The sequence below is a fragment of the Dermacentor silvarum genome, chromosome 5, assembly GCF_013339745.2.
Source record: "Dermacentor silvarum isolate Dsil-2018 chromosome 5, BIME_Dsil_1.4, whole genome shotgun sequence".
Taxonomy (NCBI): Eukaryota; Metazoa; Arthropoda; class Arachnida; order Ixodida; family Ixodidae; genus Dermacentor; species Dermacentor silvarum.
This window is the reverse complement of record NC_051158.1, coordinates 26,746,437-26,770,758: the sequence shown is the minus strand read 5'-3', so window position 1 is coordinate 26,770,758 and position 24,322 is coordinate 26,746,437. Positions and strand designations below refer to the sequence as shown.

Sequence of the window (24,322 nt, the reverse complement as noted above, 5' to 3'; positions counted from 1 at the left end):
CTATAGATTAAGATAATGTATAAATGGAGAGATACCTCCGTGCGAAATTTGGCGTTTGAAATACGAGCGCAAGCGTCACGAAAAGCTTGCAAGAAATAGCCGTTTTTGATACCGAAAACTGAAAAAAAAAAAAAAAAGGCGCAGCCGTTAACCCTCACCGGAAGTGACGCATGACCTCCAAGGTAAGATACGACTACCAGCCCTGTGATTTTGCCGAGATTGCTTCAGTCGTATATGCTACTCTTTTATAACAAATTTATCCAAAGTAAAATTGCATTGCAGTTGGCCTTAGAAGCTCTGATCTGAAGCCGACAAAGACACAAAACCTGTAGCGATGCCGGCGAAATAATGCACACAAATACGGCATTACAACACTGATTTATACAGAAAAGCAACTTGTTCACATGGAATATGCACTGATTTACATCATGCGTATCTCTGGTGGGCGCGTGAATGAGGAACTTAAATAATAGGATAACCCTCTCCCCTCTTTACATATTTCGGCCAATGCCGAGCGATGTATACCCGACAAACATGGGCGTGGGAATGTGAAACATGCTTGCTGGGTCCAAGGTTAGGGAAATGGAATTGCGGGTAAAACATTCATACGCATACAGAGCTGGGGTGGCATTCTGTAAGTGTCCATCCAGTGGACATGTCTATTTCGTCTGGTGCTGAAGTTCCGGTTGGCTGGGCTGGGGTGAAAGGATCCAGACGCCGCCAGCCAATCAGCACTTCAGCAGCAGACTAAATAGACGTATCCACTGGATGGACACTTACAGAATTCTCCCCTGCTCTGGGCTTCCTACTGTGGTCCTGCAGCAGCCTGGTCGACCTAGTTCTGTGCAAAGGTGTCGCCATGCTCGGGGTGCAGGAAGTGGCTGGTCTCGAACTCGGGCCGCTGCACGCAACTGAGTGGCAGGGGTGACGTCACATCCGCCGCTGCCCCCTCCAGTAGCTTGGCGAAGCACTCTGTGCTTCGGTAGCGACGCAGATCTACGCCCAGGCACGACTCCAGGAACCTGCGCGAGGATTTCGCAGCATGTGCATTTCTGCGCGTGCGTGTCTGTCAGGTTATGGAAGCGTCCCCTCATTGTATAGTGGAGGGGTTACTGCTGCTACGGCGGCTGCATTTCGATGGGGGAGAAATGCGAGAACACCCGTGCACTTAGATTTAGGTGCACGTTAAAGAACCCCAGGTGGTCCAGATTATTCCGGAGTCCCCCACTACGGCGCGCCTCATAATCAGATCGTGGTTTTGGCACGTAAAATCCCATAATTTAATTGGGTCACTCCTGCTGGTTAACCCTTCTCTAATATAGTAAGTTAGGCCTGGGTTTCACAATTGCAAAAGAAAGTATGTGAGAGCGAGGGATTCCCGGCACACACCCCCCTCCCCTCCATACATTTCCCGGGAAACAAAATCGAAACTGGCTCGCATAAAATCGCTTATAGAATGATACTTTGTGCGTGCTGAAATTTGTCAGCACTTATTATATCTTCTGGAGGTCTGGGTTGTTCATTTACGGCAGGAAATGAAGAGCGGGAAATTTAATGGCAACTAAACTGCTCGTGGTTCTTTAGCAACATTATATCAGTTCAGCCTGGTAAAGTATATTCCTTGGGAACTCCACTTATACTCATTCGAGACAAAGAATTATTGTTTAAGCTTTCTTCTACCTTTTCAATTTCCATGTCATCTCCTAGAATTTACGTGAATGCGTCAGCCAATGACTCATTTCCGGGACGTCATGGCAGAGGTGAACTTCGATATTGGCGCAACTTCGGGAACTATGTTTTGGAATGCGGATGCATAGCGAGTAATGCGGTTTTGTGGGCGCAGCTCGCACCGAATGCTTGAGTTGACATCGCGCAAAGGCGTAAACTGCATAGACGTACTTTCGTAGTGGCTCGACGTGCAGGTGCGGTGACGTCCAGCGCGTCAGGAAGTCTTCGAGCATGTGGTGAATCCTGTCGGGTACCGGAGCGCTAGGGTTGCCATGGCGGTTCTCGATCTCTTCTATACGTTCACCCGCTGCACATCGAAAGCAAAACACAGTTTGAACGGACACTATAAAAAAAACTTGTTAAGCTCCACGGGTAGACTACACTATAAAAACATTTACGCCCTAAGGGTGTTGGCTTGTCCCATGGGTGACATACGTACCGTTAGGACTTTAAAATGCTTATAGTGCACTCTGGACGTGCGATGAGAAAAGGCGTAGTTGAAAACTAATAATTATGGCAGCCTAGGGAGCACAGAAATATCTACAAGAGAATTTGGCAGTCATAGCTTAGAAAGTTCATTTCATGCACTTTTCGTGTCATTCCACGCAGCTATCATCTTAATTTACTTAATTGCCGCAAAAATTTGGCAAGCAAGATACTTTCATTGGTCCCCAGCAACGATTCGATCTTAGCCCTTAAATGTGAGGGTACCTGTTCGCAATGGGGCGATCAAACACCATTTATACACCCATAAAAGGGGCACCTAAAGGAAGCCCAGGTGGTCAAAAGTAATCCGGAGTCTCCCACTACGGCGCGCTACATATAGGTGGGCCTATATTTGTCAAAGGCAAAGATACAGTTGGACCTCGTTATAACGAAGACGTATCTGGCACGAAAATACATTCGTTATATCGTTGTATCCGATATTCGTTATAAGCATATATTCGCTACACAATAATACTGGCGATAAATTTTTATTTTTACTTCGTTATATCCGTGTTCGTTATATCGAGGTTTGACTGTAGATCTACCTATCGGAACACGGCCCAGTATTTCTGAAGCACTTTATCCTTGTTTATGTAGCTTCTATACCGCAGAATGTATGTACATAGGTTGGCAGGTATGCATACGACAGCACTGTCACGTGCGTCACCTTTCCGTACGTCCCGTTGTTTAAGCGCTCTTCCGAAGATGCTGGATGACGTTCACAGGCTATAAAACTCATTCTCGTCTCATTATACTCCGCGTGTGCCTGAAAACGCGTCATCGCGTGGCTCACCGGGTGCTTGGGCGAGGCGGTTGTAGTAGTAGATGACCGGGTGCAGGAAGTTTGACAGGTGCGCCTTCTCCACGTCGTCGGTCGAACGCTGAGAGTGGAAGGTGTCCAGCCGGGGTCCCGAGAAGTCCGGGTGATAGCGAAGCGCCACCACGATCACCTCCTTCCCATCCACATTGCGACCCGTCTTCTCTTCGAACTGCGGCAGCAGCGTCAACGGGAACTCCTGAAGGTACTCGAACTCCAGCTTGTTCCTGGACACGGTCAGAGAGGAGGCCGGATCGACTATAGTTTGCGGGAGTTGACTAGACTCGCGGACAAACGTTCTGTGGCTATGAAGAGTACGGAGCCGTGGGTGCTGCAACATGTGTTACCGCGCCAAGTAGTTCGGCAGCGTTTGACAGTAGTGCTTTTGGTTGCTCGGAACGTACGCTGAATCGACGCTGCTTGCCACGTGCGACGGTGTCTTTGTTTGCCCTGAGGCGGAAGGGAAAAGCCGCAAAATAAGTAACTTTTGCGCTCACTGGTGTGTTCTGTCTTATTTAACTATTGCTGCTAATAAGGTGTTTATGTTCTCTCTTCCCCAGCCTAAACCAACGTGGATTAAGACGCGGCACTCGATCTTTTCAGAAGCGCATCTCACTTGTGCGCGCTTTGCCTCCGTAGCTTTTCCTTCATAGCCACAGAAAGCTGCCCGCGAGTGTAGTGGGCTTTGGTCCAGTGCAAAACTTCGAGGATGAGAGAGAAACTTTAAAAGCTCTATAAGGCGCCCTGAAACACTTTTCTAACTGATCATAGAATAGTCTCACTAATAAAGTACGTCGTACCACGAATCTAGTGTCACAAAAAAAAATGCCACAGTTTCGCCCGATTGGCGAAGCATCAATGGCGATAGCAAATTAGTAGAGAGCTATTCGGAGTAGGGATAGTAGTTCTATCGGCTGCATAAACTTGGACACATTCGCTTACTAACTAAATTAACAAGCGTGGTGTGAGCGCGCACAAGCAAACATGAATATATCACACTCAATGACCGCAGACAACCACTGTCAAAACGCTGGCAGCAAGCGCAGCCGCCGCAGCGAGCGAAGGTTTGTGCGGTCTATCGTTTCAACGGAAGCTGAGCGGCGAAAATGCACAGCGCATACAAAGGTCAGATACGTGTGGAGATCGCTTTTAAGATACGGTGCGGGCGACCGCCGCAGCCGGGCAAAGTACAAGCACAGTTGTTGGCAGAGTAGAAGCTGCCCCCCTCCCTCCCCCGCTGCCTTCCCGCAGTGGTCTAGCCAGGGATGTGGGGAGGGGGAAGGGACCACGTGACAGGTGCCCCCTCTGGAAATAGGTGAGGCGTAAACTCGTAAAGGCTCATGGGAAACGTCGTCTGCTCGGCGCTTCCGGCTCAACCGCTGACGGTTCCGGCGCGCAATTTTCCGTTCGCGGGGCCGGTCGCGTTTGCTCTCTGTGCACTTTCATCATAAAGTATCGCCCACGCTGCAAATATCTAGAGCCCGTGACGTACGCATCGATGACTGACCATTATATCTGAGCTTAGGCAGTCATTTAAAATATTTTTTTTCTAGCCGAATTGACAGAACACGTGAATTAGGTATGCGTGCTGTCACAGTCGCGGGTTTATCTTGAATGACGAATCACACTTCCTTGTTCTTAAGTGAATTATGTTCGGATCAACAATGGGAGTGATCTTGTAACATTTCAATGGTGAATATCAGATTTGGGCTAGAGCCCGTCGTATACACTAACGTGTTTGCCTTTGATCGTAGTCCTTGATAAATCGCGTTGAGCAAGCGCGCACAGCTAAGAAACTTGGCTTTACTTTAAAAAAAAAAAAAGATACCCACACACGTGTAGCTTTTCGAACTTTTATGCCACTGATAACGTAGATGCTTGGACCAGTTGGTATGACACACAAGGAATTTTATATCATTTTACAGCGAACCTTTATAGGTTTTGCGACGTTTATCATGCATGTGTTGTTTTCTACGATAACTTGCTGTCCACGTTACTGATAATATTTCATGGAACATGTTTAATAACCAAACGTTAACGACGCGATCAGCATGGTTTAACGATATTTTAACGTAGTATCTCTTTCTGCAACTTCACCAAAACATTCGTTATAAAAGTGTACAGAAATTTATCACACATTTTAACGCGATCCAAGCTGCAGTATAACCCTTGTGTTTGGGACACTTTGTGATAGTTGTGTAAGATATGAAACGCAAGGTATGCTAGAAGCGTTTGTCGACTGCAGTTGACTTCCGCGCACGCTTGAGTCTGTCTTAATATGCTTTCGACGTCTCTTTATAAGTAATATTGCAGCTTTGTGATCGTTAGGCTAATGTTTCTCGTCTTGTGCACCTTTCACAAAACATACGAGCAAAATTACGGTCTACGCTTTTTAAATCATTCCACTACACCTTGCTCATCTTGCATGCATCTAGCACTAAATTAAGGTCGCTATACTATGCAAGTTATTCGCTTAAATGTTGTTCCAAGACATTCGTGCCAAGAAAAAGCTATTGATTGGAACCGCCTGCCCGCCTCTAACGCCTCCACTACTAAACCATGCATGTTTGATCAAATCAGCCTATTGAAACTTAGATGTAACAAGTAAAAAAAAATCAGATCCCTATTACACTACCGTGCAGATGGAATCCAGTGAAGCTGTGGTGGGTTCTGTCGTTGGCACGAACAGAATTCACTTTAGAACAAAAAAGTGCGATTCGTCATTCAAGATAAACCCGCGACTGTGACAGCACGCATACCTAATTCACGTGTTCGGTCAATTCGGGTAGAAAAAAATATTTTAAATGACTGCCTATGCTCAGATATAATGGTCAGTCATCGATGCGTACGTCACGGGCTCTAGATATTTGCAGCGTGGGTGATACTTTGTGATGAAAGTGCACAGAGAGCAAGCGCGACCGGCCCCGCGAACGGAGAATCGTGTGCCGGAACCGTCAGCGGTTGAACCGGAAGCGCTGAGCAGACGACGTTTCCCGTGAGCCTTTACGAGTTTACGCCTCACCTATTTTTGCGTATACAAGATGTCCGGCATTAAACGACGCGCGACAACACTCCATTGGCCCTTTCCCTCAGTCAAGTGCGTGCTCTTTAGCTGTCTTTTTGTTGTTGTTATTTCGACGTAAATCAATCTAAAATTAATACTCTTCTTTCAGCCCACCGACAGTTGCGATTCCTATGTACGGGTCCTTTATACAAAATTAAGATCTCAAGGCTTAGGTGTCACGGGAAGTTTACATAAGCCGAACTTGTAGAGCGGTTTCGTGTTTCGCGAAAGAGGCTAGATATACCCGTTACAGAAAACTGGGTTGAACTCGCCGAGAATGTTTCGCATTATAATAACATCTCTTGGTGGCATCGTCCACTACGTCATTCCCAAAGGAGACGTTCAGAATATCCATCTGTCCTCCTGGACTTCGGAGCCCGAGACCTTAATTTGTCCCAGGTTGCCTCCCTGCAGTACGGAGCAAAGAAGATCTATAGCTAACGCTGGTATACTGACAGTGGATCTGCGATCTGTATTGCGGAAAGTCTATTCGCGCGTCGTGTATACCGATCGATGATGACGACGTCGCCGAGGAAATGGTGCATCTGGTAGATGCCCGATGCCTCGTTGACCCGCGTCAAGATGGCGTCCACCAGCTGCGCCAGGGGTCGTCGCTCGCTGGGCCAGGGCACGCCGTGGTTCTTCCATTCCAGCAGCTGGTGGAGGGCGCGCGCTGCGCATATAGATTCGCGGTGACGTCATCTCTCTGCGATGCTGTACGCAACTACAGATCGTAGAGATAAGCTCGAAGAAAGTAAGACGATTAGTAGGAGAGTAGTGACGGAAGAAACCTGTCAGGGCATGAATCAGATTGACAAATATCACTGTGATGGCAAGGGTGGCCTGTGTGACCACCCGGTAGAAAGGGCCAACCTTTAAGAGGGCACTAAAGATAAACACTAAACTAGGTTTAGACTGATAAACTATTATTTCAAAACTCTATTTGCTTTAATTTCAAGGTAATAGGCTGATTATTAGAAGTGACAATGAAGACGAAATTTTAATTTTTTTTTAAATTTCGCGCTGAAACCCCAGCGCCTGCATGTCAGTGTGACGGCACAGATTTCAAGGCATTTTTTGTGTGTTTGGACCGTTGTCACCCAGTAAAATTTCATCGTACTTGCCAATTAAGTTCACTCTTTCGGCTCTTTTAGAATACAGTGTGCTCCATCTTTACTGTTAAAAAGTGAACTATGCCCGAGCGGCACATGACGTCACGGCGAGCTGGATGCAGGAACTTTGAGGCGACGTCATCGCCCATCCTTCATTCTTGCGTCTTTTCTAACTTTTACCAAGCCTACTATGAATGCAAGAATTACCTTTTTAGGTATTGTAGGAAGGTTATTTATGAATGGAGTTTATGAATGAGAATGGATTTTTTTTCTCTTTAGTGTTTCTTATTAGCCTTCCTAACACTTCACACGTTGATGAGTCTATCGTCAATGACACCCTAAGAATGCAGTGACCGGTACACAGCTGTACAATTCAAAAAAATAATAATAATAATTTGTAGATCTGCCAGCCTACATTTCCTCGCTCATTCGCTCATTTCCGTGACGTCATAGTACGGACGAACTTTCACTTCGGCGTCTACGTTTTGGAGCATCACCGATATGTGCAGGGGGCAGCTTCAAATAGGTTTTATGGGCGCAGCTTGTACTCATTGCTTAGGTTGCCACCGCGGAAGGCTCAAGCCTGCTTGGGTTTAAACTGCCTGCAATTCACGCCAGATGTCACCTCTGTTCAACTTGTGACTTAAAGCGGATGGAAGCATTTACCGGTCAGCAGTTGAGATAAGCAAGAGAAGTTTAGGGTACTGGTGGAAAAGGAAGCAGGGAAGATATTGATAGGTCCGGATCCGGTACAGACATCGATAACTATACAAGGTAGATATAGACGTTTTAAGGAAGAGAGAAAAGATTAGGGACACATGGACACAATTTTAGACTTATAGATGCTTAACAGATTACTTGATTAGTTCAACTAAGCTATGTGACTGTTTGTCACCACCCCGTTCCGAAAGGGATGCCGATAAATCATCATCATTAGCGGTATCGTCGCAACGTATAGGTAACTTTACGAGATAAGGCAGAGCGCTTAATTACGATATTGTAACACGTAAGTAGATCATACAGGATAGGCGAGTATTTGCCGCCACTACGGCACAAAGGGGATGCCGTTAGAAACCACTAGTGACAACATATATGGCAGTGCACAGCGGATTGAAGCCACTGACCTCTACTAAGATCAATGATTGAAGCAACTGGTCTGTGCTATTAGCGATTGAAACGATACTCGGAGCGCGTGGCTGCCGTCACTTTTGGCGCCAGCGGTAGGCGCTGGGGACACGGAGCTGTCGCATTTTCACTATGACGTCATAATGCCCCTTAGCGATCACTCAGCACTCACCAGGCGGCGCAAAAAAAAAAAAAAGACCAGCGGCCGCCATGCGGTTTGAGTGTCGCGTTTCATTTGTCGAGCACTGTGCATGTGTCAAAGTTCCAGTTCGCCGCCGCTGCCTCGCGACGGCTGCTTTTAGAGATTTAAGGTTTCGCTAATAAGCCAACGTCGCGATGACAAAATGCGAGGTGAGGCTCTTTAGCTGTCTAAAAGACACTCGTATGCAGCTCAAAATGCTCGCACAGGATCTGAAAGTTTAGTTCTTGATTTGTTTCTCGGAACCGTACATGTGTATCTGAAGCCGTGGATGAATCCCCCGGCGGTCTCCCTGAAGTCCAGGGAGTGCGCCGTGGAGCCGACGAAGTACAGGTCCGGTACGTTGGCGGACTCGTAGTCGCGGTTGATGAGAGGGAACTTGGCCTTCCGTCCCGTAGCGCGCTCAGGCTTCGTGCACCTGCGCACGCAAGTAAGTCGTGTGAGGCGCTTTTCGGGCTTCGAGCTTACAAAAATTGCGAGGCTGTTCCCAAACAGCACCGGCACCCTTGAATCTACCAACATGAATCCCTATACCAACATCAACTTGCTCAGTCGTTCTGTGTAAGCCCCGATAGACTTTTGGCCTCACGCTCTCGAACATGCCATTAGCTATAGCTGCTTCTTTGGCGAGTTCGTAATTCATACTGTGCTGTGGTGCGCTTGGGAAGATAATTACAGAGTGAGGCGCACAAAAACACGTCACTCTGTCCTTACCTTCTAAGCGCACCTCTTCACAATACGCTAAGCTGAGCCTTTGCTGCTCAGTTAATCGAAGATAATCTAGCGCAGTTTCGAAGCTATTCTAGAAGTTTTCCGGGGGCGGGGGGGGGGGGGGGGGCGAGAAAGCTAGGTGGCAATTTTCGCAGCCGGTCGAGGCATGGATACGGCAGTTCAGACTTGCGGCCTGCACATAGCTGATGCGACCAACATAGTGCGTGGCGTTCCACTTGAGCGTGGACAGCTTCAAGCTATAGTCTTTCAAGAGTTCGTCATGGAAAGACATCGTCTTTACAAGCCGACCATCCTACGGTCTAGGTTAGCATGTTGCAGAAGCGGATCCTTTAGCTTTATTGCAATACATATAGCCTACAGAGCGTTCTCTTATTGACGAACCGGCTAGCATAGAAAAAAAAAAAAGCTTGGGAGACGCTTAAGCTTCGCCTTTTAGATTAAAACGCGATATCATCAAAGGGTCCCTGACTGCTTCTCAGACATTCCAGACAACTGCAGCTTATGCAACCGTAATCTTTACCGGGAAACACTTAAGGCGAACGTTATGCTCGAAGGCGAGCTTTCTGGTTCTTTTTTTTTTCTTTCCCCCGCACGGCCAGCACCGCCACTGTCGCGGATGCGCAGAGGCCAGCGCCATCTGGTGCTGCTGCAAGGAACCGAGGCACGGTCAACGCCAGCAACATCGTGCTCACTGCGCAACGGGGGCCCTTCAAGCTATCGCTTTAAAATATCGTTCTGTGTTACGTCTGCGCAGAAACATATTTGTTCTGAACGCGTTGTGCTGCTGTGTCGGCTTCGTGGTCGTCGCCGTCCGGTGCACTCACGGCGAGAACATGTCGTCGTTGTACGTGAAGCCAAGGCAGCGTATGACCACGTCGTACTCGTCCTCAGGCGGCACGTAGTTGAAGGCGCTGTCATTGCGCAGCTGCAGCGCCATCCGGCCGGACTGCGTTCGCACCAGCTGCAGGATGTTCAGGTTGGCCTCGAGCAAGCCGTCCAGCGACTTGAGCTGGTAGTGGTCCAGCAGCTCGTTGTTCACGGCCCTGCGTGCGTGCGTAGCACGGTATAGAAAACATTTCAAGGGCACTTAGGTATCCCTACGTGGATGAATGCAAGATCACTGCGACGTCCTCGTTCGCGTACTCGCGTGGACGTCCAAAGGAGCCGGGCGCAGCTACTGACTCAGAAGTCGAAGTCGAAGGATCGCCCATCGGAGCGCACGACAGAACTCACCGCACCGACTGGCAGCGCCTCGACTCGCGGTGCTATTATAGACCGAACACCGGCGCGGTCTGTCTCTGTGACCACGTGACTTGTTCGTCCGTCGGAGCCACTCCTCTCTCATTGGCGGAAGCGTAAATTTAAAAAAAAAGGTCAGGCGTAAGACTGAAGCAGAAAGAAGGCGTGTGACGCCAAAGAGACGTGTGTGACATGAACGGGACTTCCCGAGAGGAAACCAAACGCGTACGTGGCAACGTATTCCCCAGTCAGTGTCACTGTCTCCATACCAGTTGCGCTCACTGCGCGCGAAAGACGCGGGAAGGACACATCTTGGTCCTCGACCCTACATATAGTTCCGGATTGTCACCGACCACGTGTTTCAGCCAATATCTCGCGCGAGGACATCATATTGTCCGTCCACCTCAACCCTCATCCCCCATTTTTTTTCAGATTTCCTTCTGGCGTGTTCTCTTCCTTATTGTCCTTATCGCGCCGTGTTTTGCAAGTCTTCTTCGTGCTGCACCAAAGACTGATGACCGTGTTGTTGTGTGTTCGTACTTGTACCGTTCGCAACCGCACCTTCAGAAGGGCATGTAGTTGTATATGACATGTTAGCTAAAGCAATTTAGCACAAACATTTCGAGACAGGGACATGTTTGTCGTGATTTGTGTCTCTCTCTCGAGATTTTGGAGCTAAAGAGTTGTAAGTCACCTTAGCATACCGTAAAGAGGATAAAGGCGAAAGCATGCCCGCTCACGAGACATTCATTAAATAGCTTGACATTCTCATTCGAATGCGTTGTTACTTCCTATTGTTTTATCCCACTAAAGATCGTGAGTTCGAGTGCCTAATTAACTCGTTCTTCATAAGCGGTGCCATAATTAACTTCTCTTTAAGTAACACCAAAGGCCGTGGATTCGAGTGCCTTAATAGGCTGAATGAATTTTGGTGCCATTGAATTTTCCGGACGGTCAAGTTTTCGACCCACGAGCCATCTAAGGCTTAATGAGTGCCAGCTAACAGCTAGGTCCCACGTTCATCAATTTTCTGCGCTTCTCGTCGGCGTACATAGCTCGACAACGCACTGTCCTTGTGTATAGTCCCGTACGTGACCACATGTACGCCCTATCTGCCTCGAGGCCGACGTTATACCTCAGGTCTCCCACGTAGTGTGTGCTCCAGGCGAATCGCGGGGGCGAGCTGGCCAGCAGGTGGACGTAGTTGGCGACGCCGGCCACGTGATTCGCGGTCTCGAAGGCCGAGTTGCCGCGGCCCAGGATGAGCACCGTCTTGGCCTCGAAGTCGGCCAAGTCTGTGGACACCTCCTCGTAGCCCACGGTCATCTTGTGACCCTCGAAGTACGGCTGGTTCGGCTTGGACATGCCGTTGGCCATGAGCATATACTTGCACGAGTAGGTGTCCCCGCGCTGGTCTTCGAACTGGAACCTGTGGCCCGTCGGCGTCTCCTTGGGCAGCCGGCGAATGTTGCGAGCCTCGCTGTCGAACTGGACGCTGAGGCCGAGCTTGCGCCGGTACTCGTCGAGGTACTTGACCATGGTGTCCGCCTGAGAGATACAGCGCGAGAGGGAATTGATGCATGCGCCCTTATTGAAGAAAGACACCTTATTGAAGAAAGGAGTGGATATTAATAAAGATGATGGAGGAGAGGTCGGCCTGGAGAGCGTTTCTCTAGCCTGCTACTCCTCACTGGTGTAAGGAGAAGTTGGAGATACAGGGAGAGGCACGTGGCAGGTGATTATGTTATGGTACAATGAGCTACTGTATGCACGTTGTCCAATACGCGGATGTGCGCTTTAGACACACTACACGCAGGAGTAGTCTTGTCCACACAAATCTTTATCAAGCAAACACATTTCGCACTGTATTCACTTCTCAAAAGACCTGTTTCCACAGGTCCTATAGAGACGACCGTCTACGACAGTCTCACATAGAATGTTCAAGAGTGATGTTATGGTACGTTTGGCATGGTTTCTCTCTTCTTCCACGCGCCTAAAATCGTTTCAAGGGTATCACAGGAAGGTAGAGGCGGGGAAGTGGCCAGACGAGGGAAACGGTCGTCACGCCTGGAACCACCGTTTCCACTGGGAGACTTGTCGGACGTCAGGGGGTGGTGCAAGGGCCCTGCAGCCCAGAATAACTCTGTGTACTTTTCCGACTGCGAGGTTCGCTATACCAGCATATAACGTGCGGTTGGCGTGATTTAGATTTTTATACCCTCCGGCTGGGGTTTTCGTTACATCTAATGCCGACATCTCTGCAATCTATAGCAGAACTGTTCATAGCAGCTATGACTGTAAAATAAAGCACACGCAGAAGCACGAACACATACACACACATACACAACACAGACACGCGCACACCGCTCACACAAGGACACGGAAACACACATGTACAGACATCCGAATTTGCCCTTCCAGTAGAGGGTTATTATACCTAGATACGAAATAAAATTGTTCAATTCACGCAGACTCACGTGCGGGAAGTAGTCCCTCGAGAAGTGTTTGAAGAGCAGTGAGGGGTCGTCGCTGAGCAGGGAGTTCCAGTCGTGCCTTAGGTTGTACTCCGGGTTCTGCTGACCTGTGTAGAGCTTGTTGATGCTGATCAGCCTGCGGTGCTTCGGATACATGCCGAAGAAGTAACCTGCACGAAGAAAAAAAAATACAACTACAGTTTTGCCCGTAACGCGAAGCATTGAAGTGATAACTGGCGAGATAAAATGTGCAGGAAGTGCTTGTTTCCTGCGGCGTTTGTCGAAGTAAACATTCGCAGATGCGAGCGAGCAATCTCCTTTCGAAGAATTAAAAAAAAAGTGTATGCCGTATTGTTTGTGGAAGTTGCGCCTCCCGGAGGAGGTGACGTGAAAAGACTGCTTCTTCGATCCTCGTTTACCTGTCCGCGGACTTGGCCACTTGTCTCTGCTAAAACAGTATTCGTTCGGCCTCACGCTGTCCTTGCAGAAATCAAGACAACGTCTGCGCCATTGCTGTAAAACATGAGACGGAGCCGAACGCTGGAAGAAGGCTAATGATGACAGGCAGAAAAAAACATGCGGAAGAGGAAAAGATGTTTTAGGATCGCCTCCGCAACTGTGAAGGCAGCGTGCTAAGACACTGAGAAGGCGCGGACGGTCATTTATATCTAATACGCGAATGTTGAGTGGGCGTTAGCCAATCACGGGAGCTGCCGGAGCGATCGCGCTCTCCAGGATCAGTATATTCCTGGAGGTACGTCCTGGTAAGTCTCGATTTGTCGGTCGTTGCCTCCCGTTTAGAGGCAAGTATGCTCGCTTTCTTTGACTGTTACTCTTATACAAATCGTGCTTTTTGAATCTAAGCAGGGATGTATTGGGGCTTTTGCCTGTGTAGTGCTTGCATATGCGATATGTTAACTCAATGTAATAAATATCATGCAAAAAAAGAAATACTTGTGGCCCTCCCTCTGACATGTTCATAGTATTGGGTCTATACATCCTCGGGAGACTGTGTGATCGCCATTCCGACAGCCCGCGATCTGCAACATCCTTCTATCGTGAAAGTGTAGCTCATGTGAGAAGCGTGTACGCAGCGCACACTGTAAAATAATTTACGCCCTAGAAGTGAAAAAGGGTGTAAATGTATATAGATCACACCCTCACATCCAAAAAGGTGTAAATGTGTGAGTCTCATTTACATCATGTTCATCATGATCATGATCATCATGTTTATTTTACATTGACTACAGCATAGGAGTTTCGTGCAAAATTGCTAGAGGCACCACATTTACACCCTTTTTCATTTTTAAGGGTGCAAATTATTTTACAGTGCAGGAACTTCCCGCCCGACTAGATGCACTTGTTGAACACATGTGCGTGTTTGCCTGAGTTTTGAACGTGTGGCGATGTTTGCTCTGTAATATTTTCAGTTTTGTTTCCCATCTGATAATAATAAAAAGAAGAGTAGCTGAGAAGTAGGGTCGTGGACTGGCAATCTGTTGGTCGTAAAATCCCTGGGGTACAATGCGAATTGTCCTTTCCTTTTTCTAACTTTCCCGCAAATCATTTTAGAATTCCAGCGACGACACCGGCGGACATTAAAACGATCGACCAGAGAATTGAGTGAAGCCCATAACAGCTCTCGCTGTAAAAGTGACACTACCCGCCGCGCGCTCTACAAGGAACCTCGCCGCGTATGTATGTATATACATAGAAAAAATATAGTGAGTGATAAACAGGAGCTAAATCATGATGGAGGGGAGATAATATAAAATAAAGCGGGAAGAACAACACAGATTCATTCATGTGCATCACAGGCTCGCCGGGCGGCACTCCGAGAACAATGCAGAAGCGAGCCCAGGGAAGAAGCGCCATGGAAGATCTACAGTCGAGCACTTCTACAATGAACGCCTCTACAACGAAATTGCCCGTATAACGAAGTAATAATTCTGCCCCGGTTTCATTGTGAGCTGTGCGGCGCGCGACCTTTACAACGAAGTGACCTGTATAACGAATGATTTCGGAATCGCCCAAGCACTTGGCTATAAAGGCGTTCGACTGTATCCAGTTGTGGGTCGAATTCTCACCTATACGCGCCTCGCATCTTTAAATACCTGTCATGTTGCTCTTCTCGAAGACCATGTAGTCCCTTCCGGCCTTCTTGAGGTAATAGGCCATCTGCAGGCCAGCCGGCCCGGCTCCGATGACGCAATAGTCGAACTTTTTCTTCTCCTGAGACCCTCGCTGTTCTTCGGAGGTGGCCAGCGCAAGCGACAGGACTGTCGCGACCAGCACAGCCAGGCGGCAGTGCTGTTGGACATAATCATAATCATCATCATGTTTATTTTACATTGACTACAGCATAGGAGTTTCGTACAAAATTGCTAAAGGCAACTTCAGCGCCGAGATCGTTCATCCACCGCACACTGTAAAATAATACCCTTAAAAATGAATTAGAGCGTAAATCTGTCCATAACTCGCACCCTTACACCCTTTTAGGATGCAAGGGTGTGAGTTACACAGATTTAAGCCCTATTCACCTTTAAGGGTGTCAATTATTGTACAGTTTATATGGGAATGATGGGTGCAGTACGTGGATTTGCTTAATATTCGTCGCTTTGTGCCTTCAGAAGTTATTGTAGCATTATTTATTACGCTTTATGTCGAAGGATCCGCTTACCTAAAGGTCGACGCTGTCCAGACTGTAGCGCTTGCAGTTAGTAGCGGATTATTTTCAAAGTGGAGTGGCGCCAGACTCCGCTTAGTACTAAGTGCAGAACGGGGAATCCACGGACGCTTCAGCTCGGAGTAGCATATGCGAAAGGTGCCAGGACAGTGTTTTGTTTCGAAGTATCCGCTTATAACGAACTCTATTCCATATCCCGATGATTTCGTTCTATAACGCGGGTTTGCTGTATTTACTACTACTACTGCGTCCACCTTATACAAGTACGTCCCAGAAAGGGGACTCGCGTACACTGGCACGATCGAATACTGAGGATAGGGTAGGTTCGGAAATTGATGATCGTGTGTCTTCTGAACAAACGTGGATGTCTTTCCCGTATTTCTCTGTGTGGCGTCAGTCCCTTAACGAGAGTGATGGGACGGCTTGCACGACGTTTCTGACCCAAAAACAGAGAATCAAGGATCGCGAAAGGCGGTGCTGTTTCACTTACCCGTGATGTCAACACGGCGTTTGTCATCTTGATGTCTCCTCAACAAAACACTCGGTGGTTTTGTCTTCGATCACGAATGGACGCGATGTTTGCAGGCCTGCGTCAGGCGAAGAACATTGACAGGGTAAAAGGACCGACACTTGCTAACATTACGATGAGAAGCTCGTCAGAGGCTTGTCATTCTACAAAACTAACAAATTTGTAGAGTGAGAACAACTTCAATAAAGCATTGTCGAGGTTAGCAAAACTTTCCTGCTCGTCCTCCATAAACCTTCACCTTTGTAGAAAGCGTTCCCAATAATGAAGGAACTACTTCACAACTCTCACCAGTAAACGTCATGGGATATCAGTGTCAAATGACGTCAGCACGGCTGAGCCAGTAGGAACACGCATGTCGGAGTTCTGTCATTACGGTTTCTCAAGAACGAGAGAATTACTTCGAAACTCCATGTTCACAGGACGCACATAACCACCAAAACATTCGGGTCATGTGACGTCAGCAGACGGCCGCGCCAATAGGAACACGCATATCGGAATTCGACCGTTACGGCATTTGTAACTATACATTGCTCTTACTTCCGCAGCACCTTCAATATAACTTCTCTAAAAATAAAAAATGAGCTATCCCACTTATGAGGTTGAGAGCTTAAGGTTAAGGTGAAGTGCAGTCGGTGTATGGTAGTAAGCGTACAACACCTTCGTGGCAGGCCTCGATGTCGTCTGCTTCGCCTCCGAGCAGACGGCTTGTGGTGGCTGCGGCGGCCGATCCAGAAGTCCGGAAAGTGGCTCCGCCCAATGCTCTTTAACTTAAAGATGAGGTTCGCGCCGCGGTTCGTGCATAGTTTACACGCGGTTTAGGCACTGCGCGGACACGTGATCCGACTTCTCGCGCCTGATTGGTGCCCCCACATTCGCACATCGAGACTGTATCCGCAAAGCCCTCCATCCGGTCGATCTGCTTCCGCGTTCCGGAAAGTCTGATCGTAGTGCGAACCGTCTGTATTTGGTTGCGGCGGGTCTTATGGCGGATAGAGATTGACTGACGTAATCCTAACGCGTAAATGTATAATCAGTCTCGCAAATCCTCCTTAAGCCGCCTCTTCGGTGCCCGTCGGTTGGGAGCTAAGCCAGCGTTGTTCTTCGAACGAGGCTTAGGGCTCAGCTCTGCGTAACTGAGCGTCGCACTTACGTTGCCTATTCGGGGTTCTCCCAAAGTCTGTTGCTTGTGTTCGTCGCGCGACAGATATGAGAGAAGCGAAGACGGGGTGTAAAAGCAACAGGCTTATCGCTCGTGCGTTCATCGAAGAGTAGAAACGTTGCTCTATATGCACTATTATTACGCCCTGTTGAATGCGACTTCGCTTTTTTTTAGCTGCATTCTTTATCAGTGGTTTAGCTATGATAAGTTGCGGGCCTAATCAATGCCGGGCATTTTATTTTTAGATGACACACGGGGCCTATATGTGTCTAGCTGTGACAGATAGCGCAGTTGTAGTCCTTGAGCTGGATTACTAAGAAGGGCGGACATTGACATGCGCGAGAAATCGAAATGCATAATCGATTAATTAACAAAGTTTCACTAAATACAGTGCGGTATATATTGCAATCTACGAATTGTAGCCGGTGAATTTGAAAGGCGATTATCTGCTCGGAACAAGTTCTCAGAATGACACCACTCCGAGATATTCTTTGCAAACGGTGTGCGACGAACTACAATGTCGTTCCAGTCCCAAAAGTAACTGGAACAGCAGTTACATTTTTCTGCAAGTTTGACGGCGTATATCTCGAAACCGATACCACGCTCAAAATTCGTTCGAAATTGGCAAGCCTTGCAAACTCACTGGCTACAATTTGTTCATTGCAATATATACCATAAAATAACTGGTTAAAAACTTAACTTCTTAATTTTTGATAATTAATGTATTACGCATTTCGGTTTATTATCCAAGCAATGTCTGACTCTTCGAGCAACCTAGTCCAAGGAATAAAATTGTGCTGTCAGGCACAAACAGTCTTTAAAAGTTCTGTATATAGTCTAACAAAAAAAAGACACGTACAAGATACGGAAGCGGTCCGTCACCACAACTTCAATTTTGTCAGTGCTTTCCGCGTACGAGCTCATGCGTCAAATCACTCCGTAACCAAACCCCCGGCGCAGCCCGACGTCTATGACGTGTTACCGGCTTCCAAAAATCGCTTCCGTCGCATCCAACCGGCAAAAACATGGCCTTTAAGATCCGCATTTGAAATCCAGAGGGCGCCACCCTACGGGGCGTGGATTTGTACACCACCTATTGTGACGCACAGTTTAACCACAGAGCACACAAACGCTAATACTCCAGTGACCTCCCCTTATTTTTCTTAGCTGTTGGTGTGAAGCGTCGGCATATATTTGGTAACTTGTATTTATTTTATGATTTTCCTTTGACGAGAACATCCACGGGACACACAACAAATTTGTCAAGCGCTTTGTAGTCGGCCAAAGCGTCCCAATCTATGGTATGTCGCTACCAGTTTTGCTACTGCCACACAGCACCTGCCTGGGTGCATACATGAACGAAGGAAAGGTTATTATTGTTATTTGGTCCGCACGCATCAAAATATTCACAGAAAAGAGGAAGAGAGGTACAGTGTAAAGTAATATACGCCCTTAAAAGTGAAAAAGGGTGTACATCTGTCTGTAACTCACACCCTTCACACACAAAACAAAAGTATATACAGTACACCCTTTAAATTGACAAGGAATGCAGTATGCTTATAACTCACTCCCTCACATCCAAACACCCATGTTATTGGCGTAAGGGTGTGAGTCACAGACAAGTTTGCACCCTTTTTCACTTTTAAGGCTGTATATTATTTTGTTTTGGGTGTAACGGTGCGAGTTATACACAGATTTACACCATTTCTCACTTTTAAGGGTGTATATTAATTTACAGTGCCGCTGGCAACTTCCACCAGAGGGTCATAACGCCTGCCTGAACTGGAAGAGAAAATGTACGCAGAAAAAAAAATAGTGAATGAAGAACAGGATATATATCAAGAGAGAACGAAAATACCCCCCCCCCCCCCTACCCCCACAAAAAAAAAATGCCATGGAGATTTGCAAAAACGGCAAGAAATAAATCAGGAGGGAAAATATACATGGTAACACAAAGGGCAGTGCCTCGCTATTTGAGGCCCGATATGATTGCCTATAAGGACAAGAACATGCCGGAGCAAGTATTCCCAACACATGAGGCATGTGTATGCTGCAGCGAAAAATCTGGAGACTGACTCGGCACATCTTTATGGAATATGCGAAGGTATTCACCTAGCGAAACCCGTAGGTAACGCCCACCGTCCTTCCAGAAGCCGTGCGATTCAAATCGGCAGAAGTATTAATCGGTCAGCAGTCGAGATAAGCAAGCATGGTTTAGAGTATTGGTCGATGAAAAAAAAAAAGCAGGGAATAAACTGGCAGGACCGGGTCCGTTACAGGCATAGGTAACTGCACAATATAGAGATAAAGGTTTTAATGGAGAATAAAAATATCAATGGAGAGATAGGCAAAATGCTGGGCTGCGATATAGGTGTAGTAAAGCCTGATTAGATCAAGTAGGCTAGGTGACTAAATATTTGTCACCGCCCCCGTTTCAAAGAGTATGCCAGTAAAGATCACCGCCATCTGCAGTACACGGCTCCGGTAACTTTCGGTAATGCTTAAACGGTAATTAGTTTGAGGACAAGCGAAAACTCTCTAAAACGATAACTATAGCCGAACAGTACAGTTTTAGACGAAACACAGGGACGACGTCCGGCTTTGAATACTTCCGATAACAGCGTATACCACCTGCCGTGGAGTAGTGGCTTGCGCTGCCGAGCCCGAGGTCGCGGGAACGAATCTCGGCCACGGTGGCCCCATTTCCATGGAGGCGAAATACCAGAGACGCCCGTGTACCATGCATGGGGTGCACGTTACGGAACCCCGGATGGTCACAATCAGTCCGGAGTCCCCCACTACGGCGTGCCTCATAATCGTATTTTGGTTTCGGCACGTAAAACCCCAGAATGAAGTGTTTTTTTTTCTTTTTTAATGCGAAAGCATTATATATGCCCCATTACGCGAAAATCCGGCGTCGTCGACGGCGTGACCGAGCGATGGTACCAGAAATGGCCGACGGCGCAAAGGGTAAAATAAACGTCGAACAATGCTCGGACTGACGTCGAATTTGTCAGGGAGTTTCCTGTAGACGAAGTAACTTAATGGCTTCGCAAAGAAAATTTGCTACATTTCGGTCTGCGTGGGAATCGAACCCGGGCCACCCGGGTGCGAGACGATCACGCCTCCCCGACGCCACGGCGGCTCCACGGTTCCGGCTGATTAAAAGTGTACCCAGTGCGTGTGTCATTGCACACGTCACGTCGCAGCCATCTGGCTGAGTAAAGGTTTCACCGAAGGGACTATATTGCTTTCGAATTCCCACACGTAAGCAATCTTAAGTGTATCTGCCCAATTTTTTTTTCAGCTTTTCTTAAAGGTAGTATATTCTGAGCAACATTGAGTGCAGTATGCAACTATAATGTGGCTAGGTTCTCACGCGCGTACACGGCAAGAGGCAGCGTAACTCACCTTGAAAGGCCAACGGTGACTATAGCCCCCCGCGAGCCGTCGAAGGCAGTAATCAAATCCTACTTGTGTTGGCGCTCTGCTGTAACATTGCGATTCGTGGCGTTTGTTATAAAGCTCACCGCGGACAGCGTTGTATATCTCTCTTTCGCTTCATAAAGCTCGCGAGGGAGGTGTCGGTGATATCTCGCGCTTCGTATTTTGTTTTTGTCTTTAACCTATTGTATTTGCGAGCAATATCTCTCAAACCCTATACATGTCCCACAAGGACGGCACGTGTAAGAAAGTGCAGAGACCGCACACAACGCCGATCATCGCGGGCTCTTATGATACGGCGATGATTTCGTTAATTGGGGCGTGCGAGTCGTATACTTATCGGACGTTGGCGCCGTGTAATTCCTGGGACACTGAGCTCGGCTGATTTGCCACATCGAAATGGCCGCCTTTGTCAGTAACCTTCAACGTTGAACAGAGCTTTTATGGAACGATTGCGGTGAGAATACATGCAGTATAATTGATGCCATAGCGCTGAATTGACACAGACAAGAAAGTCGACAGGACGTGCCCTGTCTTTCGTACTTCGTCTTTCTTGCACGTTTCAAGTCAGCGCTATGACTTCAATTACTGCAACGAACCAACTAGTCAAAAAATCTGTACTCCTCGAACACATGCGCGTGCAACATGGATTGCCCTGACCACAGGAGCGACCAGCGCACCAGTAGTATTGCACTGACTCCAGCAATTGGCATCTCGGAAAAGGAACGTCTTAAAAAAAAAAGTCGCAGTTTCGCCCGAAAGGCGAAGCATCGATTACGATAGCAAATTATTATAAGCTATATGAAGTAAAGGTGGACGTTTTATCGGCCGTATAAACTTGCAAACATTCGCTTCTTAACTAAATTAACAAGCATGGTGTCACGCGCACACGGGCATGCAAACATGAACGCATCTCACTGATAAACGCGGACACTCGCTGTCAAAACGCTGGCGTGAGGAAGGGCGGCGGCAGCAGCAGCGAGCGAATTGACCTTCGTGATGCTTCTCGCTTCAAAGCGAACCAAGCGGCGCACACGAAGCTACCCCGCCTTCCTCCCTTGCGCGCGTGAGGTCGAGTCACCATCCTCGGCTAACCATCACACGCCTTCACTCGCACTCACAGCATACGGCGCGCGACCACGATGTTATCGCACTTGGAATTTATACGGAACGTCACGGCGACGCCGACGACGGCGGAAATGCGCCGTCCATATAATTGATATCGCAATGAAAGGAAAATGTATCTGTCAGCGCAAGTACATTCGTGAGAGCGGTGCTGTCCTTGTCGTTATTTACTTGTGTTCGCGTTATTTTGCTTGACAGTTGCAGCGATGGGTGGCGGTTAGAAGCTAAAGCTTGCTACGCTTTCATTGCATCACACTTCGGGCGAAACTGTCCGATTTTATTTTCTGACAGTGTTCAATGAGAGGTAATTGCAATCAGTTATCTAACTCGCGCATTACTGTCCTAATTATCAGGACGTCGATTAAGAAGTTCTGAACAGTTATATTAACTAACCATTGAAATTGGAAGTTTTAGGCAGGGTACAATTAGCGAGCTTAATTTTTCCTGCAGGAAAAACTCGCGATACATGAAATATACTGCGTGATTACGCACCAACCCACACCATAGAGCAACGCCTTTCAAACAGGCTCGCTGGGTACGAATTATTGCGGCCCGAAACATCTATCGCCTATCGTTCCTTATCAAAACAATGGCGACGCGCTGTCTCGGGAAAGGCGCGACAGATAAAGCGGTATCCCTACCACTTATATTTTATTTTTGGTAAGAGCGAGAGATAAACCCGTACTTTATATAATATCAATGATGTAGTCGGTGGAGGCCATCTGTCCAAGGCCTCGCTGGTACAGTTCAACAGGTGCTGCAGTTCACAAACTTCACCAGGTGCTCCTGTGCCGGCAAGGCTTGTGTCAGCCACGGGCACGCAGCCGATGGGGTAGTAGGGTGGAAGGACAGGAGTAGAAATGGGAAAGAAACAGCTGCGTGGGGGGAGGGGGGGGGGGGGCAACGGCCACATAATGTGCTGGGGTCTTGGGCTAACCCACACAACAAGGACTGAGAGGTCTGGGTTCATCCGAGAAATGTGTTCATCCAGCGCACGCGGGGGAGGGGGGGGACTCTGCAGGGGGAAGGGGGGGGGGGGGGGACGCGCTTGAGAAGACAATAGGGTTGTACAGTTGGTAGTGTCACTAGTATGGGAGTTGGTTCGGGAATGTCGGGAGCCTGGCCGTTAAAGCTTCACTCGCGAGCTTGTTTTAGCCCGTTCATTCCCCGACATTCCCTCGATCGTCACGCGGTGTGCTTAAATGTTTGCGTTACGAGATAGCAAATGGTGGCAGGAAGCGCACTCTGCAAACGGTTACGACAAGCGTCCATGGAGTCAGCAAAATGTGATCGGAGGCTGTTAGGAATTCTGTGGTATAGATTACGGGAGGCTGGCAGCCAGGGAACGCAGCTATACGTGAGCGTAGGATCAGCAGTATATAAGCGGTTCGCACTGAACTACATATTTTGAGACTGTGAAAGTACGGTGAGTCCAGAACCGCGGTGTGAAAGAACAAGGGTGCGAGGAATGAGTGCGGAGGATGCGTTGGTAATATTGAACGCTGGCTTCACGCGGTGAAACGTCCCGGCGGGGGTGCATGCGATGTGGATGAGGGGCGACATTCAGAGGCTTCGCGTATAGCAGCAGGGAGTATATACTGTAAGAGGTGGAGTAGGGACCGTGTAGACCCTTTTTCCGGTGATCCCGCGGGCGCTGCCATATTTGATCACGTGGTAACGCGTCCAGTGCTTGCCTAAGCCGCCTTCGTTGCCTCCGTGTTTCCAATGTATGCGTACGGCGCCGGTGCGGTGCAGCAAACCTCTGATTCAACACATATTATATAGACGGCGCCTGTGTGCATGGCACGAAGCTTTGACCACAGCTTTAGAGGACATGTAAGTGCTTTCGGAGCTCATCACGCCTTGTACAAATGGTGCGAGGAGTGTCGGTGCTTGTACTAAAAGCGGGGCTGTAGAAGTGTATTCCAGGCTGTCCAAACTTCCCGCTTAAGAACTAAATCAGGATCAGTGTGTTTTACTCTTCGTTATTTATTTGGCAAACATGTTGAAGTAGCGGCCTTGTCACGTTTCCGATTCAGTAAATTTCCTCGGTGCAGTCACTATCTGATTGTTTATTGTCAGCCTAAGTGCTCGCGATCGTGCTCAGTTGCGATATATTTGTTATTGCTGCGCTCGGGGCTTGGAACGTAAATGTTCTGTACTTTGTGATAACTTGTAGCAAAGACGTATTATTGCGAGTCACTCGATTACTCTGTGGTCAATCTCGAAACGTCAGCTTCGAACATTCGTTTGCTGCCGGTGTAGACGCTGCATAACCCATGCTTCGGCGCATTGATTCCAGTGTGCGCCCATTCACTTATCCTTGACACGTTGGCGATAGAGGGGGCGTAGTTTGCGTGTGAGTAGAGGTTTATGCGTGTAAATAACGTGCCGGAGACTTAA

The 24,322-nt window shown here is 48.0% G+C and overlaps 1 protein-coding gene across 1 annotated transcript; it reads right to left on the bottom strand.

The window, feature by feature from the left end:
- Positions 1 to 335: 335 nt before the first annotated feature.
- On the bottom strand, positions 336 to 20,848 carry LOC119453134 (FAD-dependent oxidoreductase domain-containing protein 2). Its single transcript, XM_037715137.2, has 11 exons — positions 20,762 to 20,848; positions 16,153 to 16,249; positions 15,091 to 15,286; positions 12,980 to 13,146; positions 11,638 to 12,050; positions 10,088 to 10,306; positions 8,783 to 8,949; positions 6,603 to 6,768; positions 3,008 to 3,258; positions 1,900 to 2,035; positions 336 to 1,022 (listed from the first exon to the last, which is right to left on the bottom strand). Exons 2-11 carry the CDS (start codon positions 16,177 to 16,179, stop codon positions 836 to 838), a joined length of 1,929 nt encoding a protein of 642 aa, XP_037571065.1. The 5' UTR covers positions 16,180 to 16,249; positions 20,762 to 20,848; the 3' UTR covers positions 336 to 835.
- Positions 20,849 to 24,322: the final 3,474 nt, after the last annotated feature.